Source organism: Haemaphysalis longicornis, unplaced genomic scaffold (assembly GCF_048455015.1).
Source record: "Haemaphysalis longicornis isolate Haplotype H1 unplaced genomic scaffold, Haemaphysalis longicornis Haplotype H1 scaffold_6, whole genome shotgun sequence".
NCBI lineage: Eukaryota > Metazoa > Arthropoda > Arachnida > Ixodida > Ixodidae > Haemaphysalis > Haemaphysalis longicornis.
This window is the reverse complement of record NW_027526407.1, coordinates 171010927-171027806: the sequence shown is the minus strand read 5'-3', so window position 1 is coordinate 171027806 and position 16880 is coordinate 171010927. Positions and strand designations below refer to the sequence as shown.

Genomic DNA, 16880 nt, shown 5'->3' with positions numbered 1-16880 from the left:
CGCCAATAAACACTAGAGAACAGCGTTTCCTTTTCGTATTATGGCCGGTTATATTTCCGACCATTACCCAGTGCCCCTGTCACTGATTACAGGTGCCCTCAAACTTGATTGCGCCCGACACTGAAAGCTTGATACCAGGATTTATAACACATTTCTTCTTCACTGCTGATCGAGCTCGTTGGTATACAGCAGTGGGACAGTTTAAAATACACATGAAAGAAACAAGCTCAAACAGATGGCCCACAAAAAAAGGGTTCGTGACGTGGCTGAGCTTAATAACACACTCAAGCGTATCCGGAAAGCTAGGTATGACGGAGAACTAACGCATTTAATGAGTGTATATTGTGGGAACGGCGCGCAGAAGAGGAGAAAGAGGCTGTTCGGGGCACGCGCTGCGTGTGCGCGCTGGAGCGTGACGAGGGACTGAGGCAGCGCGTGCCTGGGCTTGGAGAAGATCAGACGTCTCCGGACGGGTTCGGGTCAGAGCTGACTAAAGGTGTGGTTTCTGGGGACTCGGTGTCTTTCTTGGGAGCCGCGGCCGGGCGCTAAGACCCCGGTACCACATTTGGCGCCCAACGTGGGGCCGGCCATTGGTTCTCGGGAAAGACATTGTGGTCTTCTTCCTCTTTGTTCTAGAGCGTTCGCTGTTCCCGTCGCTGGTGTCTGGGGTATTCCCCGGTAATTCTCTGGAGATTTTTGTGTCGCTTTTCTCGCAAACAGTGGCATTTCCCTTGTGATAGCGCGGCGGCGGTAATCGCTGTGTGCCTTTTTTTCGTTTTGTGGTGCACCGGATTCCATCATGGAGCGTAGGCCTCGCCGGGGTGCAGCCACGCCTTCTGCGCGACGGAGCCTCTCGGCCGACCCTCACGATGCTGGCTTTGGATCGGATGCCTCGGAGGTCGTCGCTACCCTGGGACCGATCGCACGCCTCTGCGAGAATCTTGTTAATCGCTTGGAGAATTTGCAGGTGGGGCCCGCTGGTTCCGGGCATGCGCCCCCCACGAGCCTCGAGGCGCCGCAGCGCGTGCCGGCATTCCACCCGAGCCTCGCAGTGCCACGGTTCACGGGCTATGACGACTTCAAATCCGTGGCGGACTTCCTGAGCGATCTCAATGTTTACAAGACGGCGTCGGGTGCTTCGGACGAGTTCGTGTTGACCCGTGTCCTGCCGGTTGCCCTGGAGGCATCGGCTGGTCGTTGGTGGCGCCTCCAGACCCCGTTCGCGTCCTGGGCCGACTTCGAGGCACGCTTCCGCGAGGAGTTCTTGCCTCCCGACTACGACTACTGCATCCGCCGTGAGCTGGAGGCACGTACGCAGCACCCGCGCGAGGGCTTGCTCGAATACATTCGAGCTATCCAGGAGCTCTTCAAGCGAGCTCTCCCGGGTGCGTCTGACGAGGAAATGGTAAAGCACGTCTTGCGGCGTTGCCATCCGCGCTTCCGACCTTTCCTGCACGGTCGTGATTACTCCAGTTTGGAGGAGATGGCGCGATCAGCTCGAGCAATCGAGGACGCTCTGATATTAGAGCTGAGTTATGTACCCCCTCCGCCAGTAGGGGAAGCACTTGAGCCAGCTTGCGCATGGAGAGACACCTATGAGACTTCGCCACAGCGAAGTCCACAGCCGCGTACGGCAGCGGCGGGCTTGAATTCCCCCCGCGCACGAGGTCCTTCTGCCCTTGGCGACAGGCAGTTGGAGCGCGGAAGACCACTAGATGGTGCATCCCATGGCGGGAACTCCCCGCAGTGGTTAGAGCCAGGGTTCCTGCGTTGGGAAAACAGGCCCTCTTTACTGGCAGGCTCACCGCTCCCCGACCCGAGTCTCTCCCTTGGGGGTCGGCAACGAAATCCTCTGAACTCCAGAGGTCCTCCTCGTCCGGTCGTCGAGACGGGAGGGTCGCGGGGCTACGTGCCCAATGGAAATCAAGCTGGCGGCTGTTACCGATGTGGACAGCCTGGACACTTCCGTCGGGAGTGTCCTGAGGTGATGGCTCGTCGCCAAAATATCAACAGCCATCAGGAACACGAGTACGGCCCGCGATGCTAATGGCCACCAAAGCATCGCTATGGGCTCCGGATATGACGAACGGTGAAAACTTGTGTTTTTTACCCTCTGCTTGTCGTGTTAAAGCGCCGGCACAGCCCATAGCACCGCATGTTTCTGTTTATGTGGTTGGAGCGGACATTGACGTCTTGATTGACAGTGGCGGCAGTTTCTCGCTAATTGGCGATGCTGTGTTTGAACTTTGCCGAGCACGTGGGGTCAAGTTGTGCAAATGCAGCACCCGTTTGCAAGTGGCCAATGGTGCTGTTGTTCAAGCACGTGGTGCTGTGCGCTTGCGCATTTCTTAGGCAAGTAGAAGGTGTCGGCAGCGCTTTACGTACTGCCCGGGTTTGGCGGTGCCCATGATTTTGGGCAGGGATTTCATTATTCGCGAGGGCCTCCTTCTTGACTTGGCGGGTGGTGGTTACAGATTGGGCAATGACGCAGAACTGATACCTTTTGTGGCGTCAACGCATATCTGTACTGTGCCAAGGTCAGCCGCAGTCGCAACGAAATCGGTGTTCCCTGAGCGGATCAGGCAGTTGCTTGAGGAGTGTCCTTGCAGTGACTATGAGAGGGAGCAGCTCGCCTATGTGCTGGAGCCGTTTGCCGAAATGTTCACGGAGGCCCCTGGGTGGACAACCGTCCTTCAACATCGCATTGACACGGCAGACGCCCCTCCTTGGAGCTGCAATCCACGGCCGCTCAGCATCCAGAAGAAGGCGAAACTGGATGTCGCCCTTGACGAGATGCTGAACACGGGGGTTGTGCGGCCGTCGCAGAGCGCCCATGCATCTCTAGTCGTGTTGGCGCCAAAAAAAGACGGCAGTGTGCGTCTCTGCGTGGACTACCGTCGTCTCAACGACGTAACTGTAAGAGACGCATATCCTTTTCCTGCCGTAGAATCTATCATTTCCTCGCTTGGTGGTGCCCGCATGTTTACCACTCTAGATTGCTCACGCGGCTTTTTGCAAATTGAAATGCACCCTGATGATATTCCTAAAACCGCCTTCACATGCTACAGGGGTCTTTTCGAGTTTGTGCGTATGCCGTTTGGGCTGAAGAACTCCCCCAGCTTGTTTCAAAGATTAATGGACATCGTCCTTGACGATGTACGTTATAAGTACGCGATGGCCTATATGGATGACGTCGTCGTCTTTTCGCGCACCTTTGAGGAGCATCTCGTGCATCTCAGAGATGTGCTTGACCGCATGAAACGCGCCGGCCTCACCATCAATCCTAAAAAGGTCCAACTCGCGACAAGCAAAGTTGAATTGCTCGGCTTTGTCATGGACAAGAGAGAGCTTCGTCCTAACGATGCTAAACTGAAAGCAATTACACAGTATCCGTGCCCGCGTGACGTTAAGAGCTTGCAGCGCATCTTGGGCATGATAGCCTTTTACCGCAGCTTCATCCCTCATTGTGCGGAGCTATCACGTCCGCTGAACCAGCTACTACGGAAAGGCGTGACATGGCAATGGGCAGAGGCTGAACAGCAAGCTTTTGAAGCACTGTCTCGCGCAATCGCGACAACAGCGGCGTTAAGGATACCGGACCTTAACAAACAATTTGTGTTGCAGACCGCTGCTAGCGACTATGGACTGGGCGCAGTGCTGATGCAGGAGTTTGAGGGCGTTCTCCGTCCGGTCGCATTTGCTAGCCATACGCTCACTCCGGCTGAGCGCAATTACACGGTCACAGAACGTGAGTGTCTGGCAATTGTGTTTGCACTAAAGAAATTTGACATGTATCTTGACGGTGCATCTTTCACCATTCAGACAGACCACATGGCATTAACGTGGCTGCAGCGTTTGCAGAACCCTGCTGGTCGTCTTGCGCGCTGGGTGCTTGCGCTTCAGCGCTACGATTTTACTATCCAGCCCAGGAAGGGTTCGCAGAACCAAGTCGCGGACGCGCTATCGCGCGCGCCCCTGCCGCCATCCTCGGACGCGGCAGCGCCGGCGCTGGTGGCTGCAGTGGATGCTGACGCACGCTGGGGTACGCTGGTGAGCAGGGCAGATCTTCTCGCGGCGCAACGTGCCGACGGACTCTGCCGTAAGATCATTGAGCACGTCGGGGCACAGGGCGCAGCTCCCACTAGCAACAGCGGTGAGTTTGATACATATGTGTTGGCGGAAGACGGTCTCCTGCTACGGTATATCCCGCAGGACGATGAAGAAGCTAATTCCCCATTCCGCGCTGTTGTACCCCGTAAGCTTCGGAGGACTTTCATCCGTTACTTTCATGATTCGGCTCTGGCTGGACACAGCTCTGGCAGCAAAACTTATGAGAAGTTATGTCGGACTGTCACGTGGCCGGGAATGAGGCAGGATGTGCTGCGGTACGCCAGGAGCTGTCACGTGTGTCAGACAGCAAAACCCCGAGTCGGTTGCCCGCCCGGATTGATGCAGTCTGTTGAGAGTAAGAGCCCCTGGCAAATCGTTGCTTGCGATATCATGGGCCCTTACCCCCGCAGCCCGCGTGGGAATTGTTATTTGTTTGTGGTGACGGACCATTTCACGAAGTGGGTAGAGCTGTTCCCGCTACGTACCGTCAATACACCGAATGTATGGAGGTGCCTAATGGAAGTGTTTTCGCGCTTTGGGTTCCCCGCACAGCTCATAACGGATAATGCTACGTATTTTACGAGCAAATTGTTTGAGGACAACTGCCGAGCTGTAGGCGTGAAACACAAACGTACGACCACCTATCACCCTCAGACAAACATAACTGAGCGTGTGAATCACAACCTCAAGGCGATGCTAATTTATTTATTTATTTATTATTTATTTATCAATACTGTCAGCCCATTGTTGGGCTATTACAGGAGTGGAAGGGTACAATACACTTGAATACAGGAAGAAACAAAGTACATCTCAGGAAATGCAAACACAAAATACTTTGGAAATGCAACATTGAGGCAGCAATAACAAGCGTTACAAACACAGGTGATGACATGGTTCACTTTTGGTTAGGTCCTTTAGCGCGAACGTGCGTGCCTTTCACAATATTGAGAAATTCATTTAGAGATGACGTCCTTACTGCGGCGTCTGTTAACATATTCAATTGCTTTATTGCTCTAGGAAAGAAACTGTATTTAAAACAGTCATTACGAACAGTCGGAGGCGGCATATACATGCTGTGACGACTTCGAAAATATTCGTCGGGAGTTATGCGAAAGTACTCATTTTTGTCAATTTTAACATGGCCATGAATAATAAGAAAAAGAAACTTCAATCGGTCATATTCAGTTCTCAATTCTAAAGAAGGAAGTTCAGCAAGTTCACATAATTCGGTGGGGGAGTGGCAGCGCCTATATTTGTTGAAAATAAATCTTGCCGCAAGCCGCTGAATCTTGTCCAGTTTCGAATGACATCCGGAAGTGTACGGGTCCCACACAATTTTAGCATATTCGATAATTGGTCGTATTAAGGTTTTGTACGCTAAAGATTTAACTTCAGGGGTGGCATTAAACACATTTCTTCGAAGTGACCACAATGCTTTTCTGGCCTTATTGCATACATAATCTACATGTTCATTCCAACGCATATCAGACGTAAGCTTCAAACCCAAGTACGTAATTGTTGATACTTTTCTCAACGGCACACCTTCAATGCAATAAACATAATCAATAACACTTCGTTTTCTAGTAATAGACATGTATACAGTTTTTTGGATGTTCAAAACCATTTGCCAGCTGTTACACCAGTTTTTTATTTTTTGCAGATTGTCATTTAATTCGATCTGGTCGGCAGGCCTTTCAATACGGTTGTACAATACGCAGTCATCTGCGAACAGACTGACTGGAACAGTAAAGTTACGCGGCATGTCATTAATAAACAACAGAAATAGCAGGGGGCCCAGAACACTTCCTTGGGGTACACCAGACTCCACAGGCGAGAAGGAAGATTGAAAGCCCTCATATTCGACAAATTGCTCTCTATGGCTAAGGTATGACGAGAACCACTCAGATAACCGGGGGTTTCTAAACAAGTTGTTAATTTTTAATAGCAACTTAGGGTGCGATACCTTATCGAAAGCCTTGGCAAGGTCTAGGAATATTATGTCTGTTTGACTTCAGCTGTTTATTGTGTACGAGAGATCATGGATAGTTTCAATTAGCTGAGTTACTGTAGAGAGTCCCTGACGGAATCCATGTTGGCATTTGTTTAAAATATGGTAATCGTTAAGGTAGCATAATAGATGCTTCGACACTATATGTTCAAATAACTTCGAACAAGTGCTAGTGAGGGAAATCGGCCTATAATTTGTAGCGTCTGATTTGCTGCCACTTTTATGAATTGGAATAATTTTAGCACGCTTCCATGCTCCAGGAAAGGAACACTGGTTAATAGAAGCTTGGAAAGTTACAGTTGAGAATTTAGATACCCACTCTGCATATCTTTTCAAAAATTCATTAGGAATTCCGTCAGGTCCGGTACTTTTCTTAGTATTTATGTTAAGCAGAAAGTTAAACACACCCTGTTCGTCAATCGTTATATCATCAAATGGGGGTCTTACTGATCCATCTGTAAAATCGGGCAGGACGCCGTTATCACGCGTAAAGACCGACGAAAAGAAAGAGTTGAAAGCGTGTGGCTTGTTTGGGGCGCTGTCTCTGTTATCATGCGAAGAGGCGGGTGGGGGATGAACGTATCGCCAAAATTTTCCAGGGGCGTTTTCCAAAAAAGATTTTAATGTTACGTTATAGAATTTATTTTTTGATTCCTTGATGAGCTGTTTCAATTCACGACTCATAGTAGAAATGCGGCTTTTAACGATGGGTCGGCAGTTTTTTGAAGAAGATGCTCGCATCCGTTTTAGCCTTCTTTTTACGTGAATTATCTCTCTGGTTATCCAGGGATTCTTTCTATTCGTATTTTTGAATTTTTTAGGCACAAAGCATAGCACACAGTGATTGACCATGTCTGAGAAGAAATTCCATAGATCGTCTACGCTTGCGCCAGAATCTGCTAGGCCTAAAAATGTATCCAACGATACTTCGAGGTAATCTAAAATAGATACATCGTCAGCTAAAGCAAATTTCAATACCGGTACTTTCGGAGGCCGAACGAGTTTACGCGCACACATACTCAAAGACGTTACCACCATTTTATGGTCCGATATACCATCTTCGATGTCACAGTTCGCAACAAAAGGACATAGGCGATTTGAAACAAAAACAAGATCTAAAAGCGTCGAAGTTTCAGCGCCAACCCTAGTGAAACCTGACACAATTTGTGTTAGGTTATAATTAAATGCAATATTTAATAACTGGTCACAGCTCCGCACTTTCGTCACTCCTGGAGAGCTGGATACCCAATCAATTCCAGCTAAATTAAAATCCCCCGCAAGGAATATGGTGTCATCTGGGCTCATGTGAAAGTTCATAAATGCTTCCAAGTTAACAAGCACTTCTACAGGACAGTTGGGTGGCCTGTAGAAACCGCCGATCAGAACATTACGGTCGTTTAAAGCAGTTTTAATCCAAACTGTTTCAAGATCGGTTCTATCATCCAGTACCGCAAAGGAAATGTCGTTTTTAATAACGATAGCTACTCCGCCCCCTCTAGTGCGGCGGTCCTTTCTGATTATCGAATATCCGGGGGGCGTCAGTTCAACATCAGATACGTCTGGATGCAGCCACGTTTCCGTGATTATCAATGCGTCTGCGTCGTGTTCGATTATAATGCTTTCTAGAGTATTTAGTTTATTCAGGACGCTTCTTGCATTAACGTTCAAAACTTTGAAATATTCAGATTTATTTCCATGGAGTGAGTCATTTTCCGAAGCCGAACGAGGCGTGGCCGGAGAAGCCGGGTACGCATACCGGCGGCTGTTTACTTCATCCCAAGCGTAGAGCACATTGTTAACTTTTATCTTGTCGAAAGCCCATATAACCTTGGCTCCGGTTTTCCTCTCCTCTGCTGTCGAGTTCCACAAGTTTTTCCGAGTAGCGGCCACTCGTTTAGAAAAATCTCCTGGCACGCTGAATGGGGTTCCCTTTAATTTCGAACAGTGTTTAAATATCTTGGTTTTTTCCCTGAAATCGCCTACTCGGAGTATCACTGGCCGATTTGTTCCCGGTATCTTCCTACCTAACCGGTGAATTCTTTCGATAGAGTGCAATTTTTGTTTCAGAATGTTCCCAAACACTTCATCATTTACTTTTCGTATGAGTACCTCCTCAGTTTCAAGCACTTCCTCCTCTATTCCTCTAACGATGATGTTATTACGTCTTGAACGATTTTCAAGATCGTCTATTCGTTTTGACATTTGGTTGAACTGTTCATCAAAGTTTCTCATAGAGCCTTCAAGAGTAACAAGTCTCGTGTTAACTTCGTCAACGCCAAGTAATTTACTTTCGATCGTTTCCAGTCTTTTTTCAACAAGCGACATTGCCGTCTCCGAGGCTTGCTGCTTTTCTTGAATGTCAGTAATTTTAGCCAGGATTTCCCTCTGCGACTGCAGCACTTCTTTGATGATATTGTCACGTAGCCAAGGACGAAGCAGTTGTTTGGAAAAGAAACAAGTTTATTGGAGCGAACTTGTGCTCCCCTAACGACTGAAAAGAATACAGAGGCGGCGAAGCAGTGGTCAACAAAGTGACGTACGTGCGTCGGCGAGCGTCGCAGAATCGAATGCCCCGGCGTCCGCACTGCAGGCTTTTTATCTTTCGGCGCGCGTGGTTCTCGAAACGTCGATTCACATCGAGAACATAGTAGATCCAAGAAGATTATTCTGGGCTGTTCACGTTAGATCGGAATGCTCTCCCTATCACAACAGATAACACATGAGGAACAGAAAGAAAGAATGGAACGCGCGCTTCCCTTGGAGCAGAGATAACACAGACCGGCGCAGCCGGGCGGCAAAAGCAAAACACAAACAAACCAACCCAATGTATGGTTCGCGGCATTACCCCCCCTCTAAGAGTGCATCGACCCGATGCTAACATAAGCGACAGTCCGAACAAATGAAAATAAAAGTTCGTCATCGTCCGTAGAAAGGTTTTAAGCGAACCACGTGGACGACTTCGGGTCGCGTGCGTCGTCGTGATGTGCCGGAATCACCACTGGGGATCACTTCGTAGGTTAATTGCCCAACACGTCTTAGAATCTGGTAGGGTCCGAAGTACCGTCGCAGGAGCTTTTTACTGAGTCCGCGTCGTCGAATGGGAGTCCAAACCCACACACGATCCCCTGGTTGGTACGCGGCGTCTCGGCGTCGGAGGTTGTAGCGGCCCGCATCCACCAGCTGCTGGTCCGTTATACGAACTCGAGCGAGCTGGCGGGCCTCCTCCGCACGTTGAAGATATCCGTGGACGTCGGCGTTGAGGTCGTCGTCATCTACGTGCGGAAGCATGGCGTCGAGCATCGTAGTCGGCCTTCTACCGTAGACAAGCTCGAACGGCGTCAGCTGCGTCGTCTCCTGGATAGCCGTGTTGTACGCAAACGTGACATACGGGAGCACTTCGTCCCAAGTCTTATGTTCAACGTCAACGTACATTGACAGCATATCTGCGATTGTCTTGTTCAGACGTTCTGTTAGTCCGTTCGTTTGGGGGTGGTACGCCGTCGTTCTTCGGTGATCCGTGTTGCTGTAGCGTAATACTCCTTGCATCAGCTCCGCAGTAAATGCCGTTCCGCGGTCTGTGATTAGGACTTCCGGGGCTCCATGTCGCAGCACAACTTGACTTATAAAGAACTTCGCCACTTCTTGTGCAGTCCCCCTCGGAAGAGCGGCGGTCTCTGCGTAGCGCGTCATGTAGTCTGTCGCTACGACAATCCACTTGTTCTGTGATCGTGACGTAGGGAACGGGCCTAAAAGGTCCATTCCAATCTGTTGAAATGGTCTCGATGGGACGGCGATCGGTTGCAGAAGTCCGGCGGGTCTTGCCGGCGGCGTTTTTCGTCGCTGGCAGTCACGGCAGCTCCGGACGTAGTGGGTGACGTCAGAGGTAAGGCCGGGCCAGTAGTACCTCGCCTTGATTTTTCCAATAGTGCGGGCTGTGCCCAGATGTCCGGAAGACGGGTCGTCGTGGCACGCTTCCAAAATTTCGTCACGAAGGTCCGCGGGGATGACGAGAAGGTAATTCGCTCTTGTTCCGGGGCTGAAATTCTTCTTCACAAGGACGGAGTTTCTCAGGCTGAATGTTGGTAAGCTGCGTTTGAAGGTACTAGGAACGGCAACGTTGCATCCCTCGAGGTACTCGAAGCAGTGGTCAACAAAGTGACGTACGTGCGTCGGCGAGCGTCGCAGAATCGAATGCCCCGGCGTCCGCACTGCAGGCTTTTTATCTTTCGGCGCGCGTGGTTCTCGAAACGTCGATTCACATCGAGAACATAGTAGATCCAAGAAGATTATTCTGGGCTGTTCACGTTAGATCGGAATGCTCTCCCTATCACAACAGATAACACATGAGGAACAGAAAGAAAGAATGGAACGCGCGCTTCCCTTGGCGCAGAGATAACACAGACCGGCGCAGCCGGGCGGCAAAAGCAAAACACAAACAAACCAACCCAATGTATGGTTCGCGGCAATATCTTCAACAGGGCCTGGATTCTCTTCGACGTTTCCGGACAGTTTTAGTAGAAAACACGCTACAGAGAAACATTCACTCGCGCAAATTCCCAACGTGTGTGGACACGGCAACACCACTATGCAAAGATGGTTACTATGAAAGCCATATTTGGGGTCACCAACCTGCACATAAAGCGGAGTGTCAGGCGACATAGCCACGGCGGGGTTGCCGTGTCCACTGAAGAGTATTGGCCCGTGTCCGTCCTTTATAGCTGCCAGCCAGACTGTCATGTGGTCCCCTGGTGACGTCAACGTGCTCGAACTAGCTGCGCCGTACGATGTATCCACGTGTGGTAGATACGCAGCTTTCATGGTCCGTGTCGATCCATGGAAAACGTCGTCGGAGACAAGCACCAAAGGCACGTTGTGCGCATGTCCTTGATAGATGTAAGCGTTGCTCCCAGAGGCCGCAGCAAGAGAAAGAATTCCAAGAAGCACCTGCACAAAAAGCGGAGTGTCAGGCGACGTAGCTCCGTATGAGCTAATTGCTCATACGGAGCAACACAAGGATTGGGATGCTAAGCTGCCTGAGATTGCATTTGCCACTCGCACCACGGTGAATCGTTCAACCGGGTTTACGCCGGCTTATCTGAATTACGGTCGGGAGATGCCATTTCCTCTCGACAGGACACTTCCAGAAACGGACGCGGGTTCTGGTCTGTCGCCTCATGCTGTGGCCGTCCGCCAGCGCCTGCGTGACGCGATACAGGCTGCCCGGGAGCAGCTTGATGTTGCTCGTCTCCAGCAGGCGGAGCAGTACAACCGGGGTCGTCGAGATGTTCAGCTTGCGGTTGGCGACATGGTTCTCCGGCGCACTCATCCACTGAGCGATGCCTCACGCAAGTTTGCCGCGTCGCTAGTCCCTAAATGGGAGGGCCCTTTTACCGTAAGCGAGAAGCTGTCTTCCATAACATATCTTTTACGCAACAACAGGATCGGTGAACATGCAGGCCCGGTTAATATAGCCGACCTTAAACGGTACCATGCGGACTGATCATGTTTCTCTTTTCAGAGGACGCCTTCGCCTAGCGTTGCGTATGGGCGCTAGCGAAATAACAGAATTAGTTTATTTTTTCTTTTACTGTCCACATTTTCTTTTTTCTCCTCTGTTTATTCTTGACCTGTCTTTTCTGTAAAGCCTTGATCAGTCCTTTATGGTTATTGTGGGGTTCACTTGTTCCGTAGTACCAGCTTGGCTTCCTCTTTTTTGTCCCCTTTCAATATTTTTTGTTTGTATGTTCTTCTGCACACTCTCGTAGATGCCCCCGCCACCACGCAATCTTCCTGGGCCCTCTCGGGGATGGGGTCATTCTGCGTACGCACAGGCCCGTTTCCATCCCTGGCTTCCCCGGGCGCCACGTCACCGCCCTTCAACACTTCGCACCGTCGCCACCTGGACGGTCGTGGAGGCAGATCGCTCGGTTGGCTGGGTGTCCCGCCTCCCCTGGGAACTCCAGCCCCGTCCTGAACGTGGCGATCCCGCGGCCGATATCCCAGAGCCTTTCCGGGGCCGTTTACTCTCGGATCGACATCCCCAGGTACCTCCATCCATCTATATGGCAGAGGAGCTCCGTCGCCTTTGCCCTTACTGCCGGGTGCCGCAAATCCATGTGCCCACGCATCTGGCACGTGCTCTGCACCGTGACTGCATGGCTGCCGCCATTGCTGCAGCGTCGGCCTCCGCAGGACCCCGAACTGAAGACTCAGTCGCTGCTGCCTTTGCCCTGCTGCTTCACCACCGCCCGGACCTCCTCCGCGACCCTCTCCCGGCCGACCACGTCATCGACATGCCCGACGAGTCAAGACTTTGTTTTTGGAGGGGAGGAGAGTGTGGGAACGGCGCGCAGAAGAGGAGAAAGAGGCTGTTCGGGGCACGCGCAGCGTGTGCGCGCTGGAGCGTGACGAGGGACTGAGGCAGTGCGTGCCTGGGCTTGGAGAAAATCAGACGTATCCGGACGGGTTCGGGTCAGAGCTGACTAAAGGTGTGGTTTCTGGGGACTCGGTGTCTTTCTTGGGAGCCGCGGCCGGGCGCTAAGACCCCGGTACCACAATATCTTGGCATCTTTAGGGAGCGGTGCAAACGCCAACCTAATGCAATAACGCAGCCACCCGATGGTCCTTGCAAGGGTAGTTTAAAAAAATGCAAACATTTTCGGTGACGCGTGAAACTCCAATTATTATAGAGTGTGTGCGCTGCCCCGATAACAGCATCTCTACAGACCCATTAACTATAAATGCAGAGTTTCTTTTTTCCTGGGGTGTGTGCTGCAAATTTTGTTGTGACAGATGAAACATAAGGTAGTACAACTATGGTAACACTATGTTCTGCTTCCAATTCCCATCCTCAGGTTTCGGAAAGCACACACTCGCAAATACTGAAGGACATGAGCTGTTTCGAGCAATACGACATTTAAAGAGAAATGAAAACCAGATCAGCTGGTCCGGACGGTTTACCAACGGAATACTACAAGCGCTGCTGGGCAGAAATGGGATCTTTCTTAATCCCATAATTAATTCAATCCTAGCAGATCAGTGGCTTCCAAACTCTGCAAAAGAGGCCGTCTAATCTTACTTTTGAAAGGAGGAAAGGACCCCTCTCTCCCGAGTTCTTACAGACCAGTAACCGTTTCGAATGCGAATTACAAGATCTTACCTTCCCTTTTGCTGTCCAGGGGTGGTGGTGGTGATTTATTGACAAAGGAGGGAAGAGAACAGAACTGGGGATATTGTTGAACTCAACGGGGAGCTCGCCCTCGTACAACCCAGTCTAGGGAAGGGGGTGCCATCCGGTCCCTTGGGGAACAGGAAGTCTTCTAGCTTGTGGCTTGGGACACCGAGTCGCTGGAGTGCGGCCCGGAATTCTGCCCTCGTGGTGTGGTGCTGGCGGCAAGAGCACAGTAAGTGCTCTAACCTCGGGCTCTGAGCAGTCGGCGCAGGTGGGGGACGCTCGGCGGCCTTGGTGGTGCAAGCGCGCTCCCACGTTGCAGAAATTAAGCCGCAGGCGAAGCAGGTGCGACCGAGCGTCTCTTCTGAGGCGTCCGGGCAGGACCCCTGGGTGTGGCCACTGACTACTCGGGAATCTGGATGCATGGCCTCCACCACTCGGGCCAGGATAGTCCTTGCAGCGTCAAAAGCCACCACATCCGGGAGGCTGGGGCACCTTCCTGGTGAGCTGCACCCTTGGCCAAGACGTCTGCATCCTCGTTGCCCGTGATGTTGATGTGTGATGGCAGCCAGTGGAGTTGTAGTGGACATCCCCGCGCCTCCACCGCATGAGCTTAGCCGCTAGCGACCGCTCAACTTAGCCGCTGGAGCTGGCTGGCTGGTCAGCGGCACGCAGACGGAAGAGGGCAAACCGTGAGTTAGTCAGGATGATGGCACACCGGGTCTGGGCCATCATGAGAAGAAGATGCCCTGCTTGAGAAGAAGATGTGCGGTCAAGTGTAGTCCAGCCAGCTCTGCGTGGGTAGATGAGGCAGGGAAGGGCAGGCTGCACACTCGGCTGGTGCCGAGTTCTAGGGCGGTGCAGGCGGCTCCGGCTCTGCCCATCGACGGTTGCACGGAGCAATCCGTGTACACCTGCAGAAGTCCGGCAGCGTCGTCCTGCAGCAGGGCAGCCACCTCTTGGTGGACGGCCTCGGGGGGAGTCGACCTCTTGCTACGGACCACCGGCAATGTCGTGGCGATGCGTAGAGCCTGCCCCGTGCCTGGGAGTGGTGGCTCCAGGTGGGGCCGCTGCGTCAAGGCGATGTGGCTCTCGTACGTACTGAGCAGCATGCCCATCCCAAAGTTGGGCCGGCTGCCGTCGCGCTGGAGGAGTGCTGCGCCGTCCGGTGTGCCGTGCAGGCGGTGGATGTGGTGGAGACCCACCTGCACGGCCCGCATCTGGATAGGCCAGAAGCCTGCCTCTGTGTACGTCACCGACACCGGTGATGTGCTCGGAAGGCCCAAGCAGAGGCGGATAGCCCGGCGCTGATCTACCTTCAGCTCCTCCCATCGGCGTGGCTTGAGTTGCAATAAAGGCAGAGCATAGAGGACGGCGGACGACGCCATCCCGTCGAACACCCGTAGGGCCATGGTGTGTGTGAAGCTCTGCCCACGTGCCAGCAACCTCCGCACGCCCTGGCAGACCCTCGTTTTGCGTTGCCGGAGCGCCTTCACCGCAGGTAGCCAGGACAACTGGCAGTCGACCAGGAGCCCTAGATACTTGGCGCTAGTGCACCACGGAAGAGACTGGCCGTTCAAGGTGAGCGGTGGTGTCGTCTTGCGTGCCCTGTAGCCCCTCGGGTGGAAGATCATGGCCTGCGTTTTCGTCTGGGACAGCTGCAGGCCACGACTTCTCAGGAAGGCGGCGACTGCCCACAGCACCCTCTGGAGACACGCCTTCACATTGGAGACTAGTCTTGGTGGTTCGTGCACCCAGATGGCGATGTCGTCAGCATAGACTGCCATCCCCACTGGAAATTCAAGCCCATCTGGGATGCAGTCCGGGAGTGGAGCCAAGACGAGGTTGAAAAGGAATGGGCTGAGCACACTCCCCTGGGGAACCCCAGAGCTGACGTCTCTTGGGCTGCTCGTTGCTCGGCCCACCCTGACTCGTATGGTCCGGTTAGTCAGGAACGCCCTCACGTAAATCCGGAGGTGCCCCGAAACGCCCATGCTGTCCAAGGCCTCCTGGATGGCCGTGTGGGGACGGAATTGAAGGCCGACTTTATGTCCAGTAGGAGCAAGAAGACCACCTCCTTGTCATGGCAGGCCTGCTCCAGCGTAGACACCACATCTCCCGGGGAGTCAACCGTACAGCGGTGGCACCTGAAACCGCTTTGCTGCTCCTTAAAGACGCCCCGACGATCAGCAATCAACTGGGGGCGGGCCAGGATCGTGTTCTCCATCAGCTTTCCCGTCGCGGACGTCACGGAAACCCTCCGGTACGATGCAGGCTCGGTGGGTGGCTTACCGCCCTTCAGCATCGGCCTCACTAGTGCGACCACCCATGTAGGTGGAAGGCTGCTATGCCTCCACACCCAGTTGAGGAGCTGTAGAAGCGGCTGCAGCTGAGTGATGTCCAGGTTCTGGAGCATTTGATACTGTTACACAAAATGTCAGGACTGCTTCACTGTACGGGAAAATCCTCCCCGCCAGCTGCACGGCCGATGAAGAAGGGAACGAAGCGCTTCTTTTGGGCGGAATCGATGTTTGCTGCACGCTCTCCGGTGGACCACCGCCATTACTGTGAATAAACCCCACTTCGCCTCTTACTCGCCTGCTTATCCCCGTAAGTCTTGGTGAGGTGCGGGTTACTCCATCAATGCTCTTTTGCCGGACCTCCTCTCACTCCGACAGGTTGGTTCGGTCCCATACAGGAACATTTTTTCCTCAGTTAGTCTAACTCGGGACATACTAGCCCATACGCATCAAACTGGTATTGCCGGTTTATGCGTCTCTTTGGACCAAAAACATGTATTTGATAGTGTAAACCATTCATGCCTGCTTGCCATATTTCAGGCATATGAGACGGGGAAATGAACCAAAGCAAACCTCCCGACGAACCGCAACGCCTCCTGAAACCCCGGAGAAGCCGTTATACGAATGGCACACCGTCGTTAATTGGAAATACATCCCGGTCAGCAAGCTCAACACGTCCAACGCGGTAGCCGTTATGAGGTCTAGCCGGCAGCCACTGCTACCGCGAGACGAACATAAAGTCATCATACGACCACGCAACGGCCTACAACTAAATGTCATCAGAACGGTAGCACTAGCAAGGGCTCTGAGCAAACCGGTGCAAGCACCGAAAGAAATTTCAAGTGTCTGGACAGTCATCATTGAGCCAAACCAAAACATCGGCATTGAAAGCACACCACACGCTCAAGCGGCCTTCTAACTGAAAAACGTCCGAGCTATCGACATCAATGGGCAAATGTGTGAAGTAACCGCCTGTTTGGTGGTACCAGACAACTCAATTAAGGGAGTTATTCACCGAATTCCACAAGAGACCACACAGGAAGAGGTCCTAGACCAGATACGGGCGGACGGATGTAACGTCGTCCCAGCGAGAATGTTCGGACACTCCACTTCAGCAGTGATCACATTCGAGGGCAAAACTCTTCCCCACCACATCTGCTACTGGGGTGCATACGTCCGATGCTACCCCTACAAAAGATCCACTCTTGTATGCCGCGCGTGTAGGAAGATGGGACACCGGGCAGACGTGTGCCCGAACTCACCAGAGGGAGCATGCGGTGAATACGTAGAA

General features: G+C 52.4%; 2 protein-coding genes across 2 annotated transcripts; one reads left to right on the top strand and one right to left on the bottom strand.

The window, feature by feature from the left end:
- The first annotated feature begins 799 nt into the window (after window positions 1–799).
- LOC144143362 (uncharacterized) lies at window positions 800–2360 on the top strand. The gene is made up of 2 exons (XM_077675130.1): window positions 800–1628; window positions 2353–2360. The coding sequence occupies exons 1-2, from the start codon at window positions 800–802 to the stop codon at window positions 2358–2360; spliced, it is 837 nt and encodes a 278-aa protein (XP_077531256.1).
- A 4188-nt stretch (window positions 2361–6548) lies between these two features.
- LOC144143361 (uncharacterized) lies at window positions 6549–10855 on the bottom strand. Its single transcript, XM_077675129.1, has 3 exons — window positions 10586–10855; window positions 7875–8533; window positions 6549–6573 (listed from the first exon to the last, which is right to left on the bottom strand). Exons 1-3 carry the CDS (start codon window positions 10853–10855, stop codon window positions 6549–6551), a joined length of 954 nt encoding a protein of 317 aa, XP_077531255.1.
- Window positions 10856–16880: the final 6025 nt, after the last annotated feature.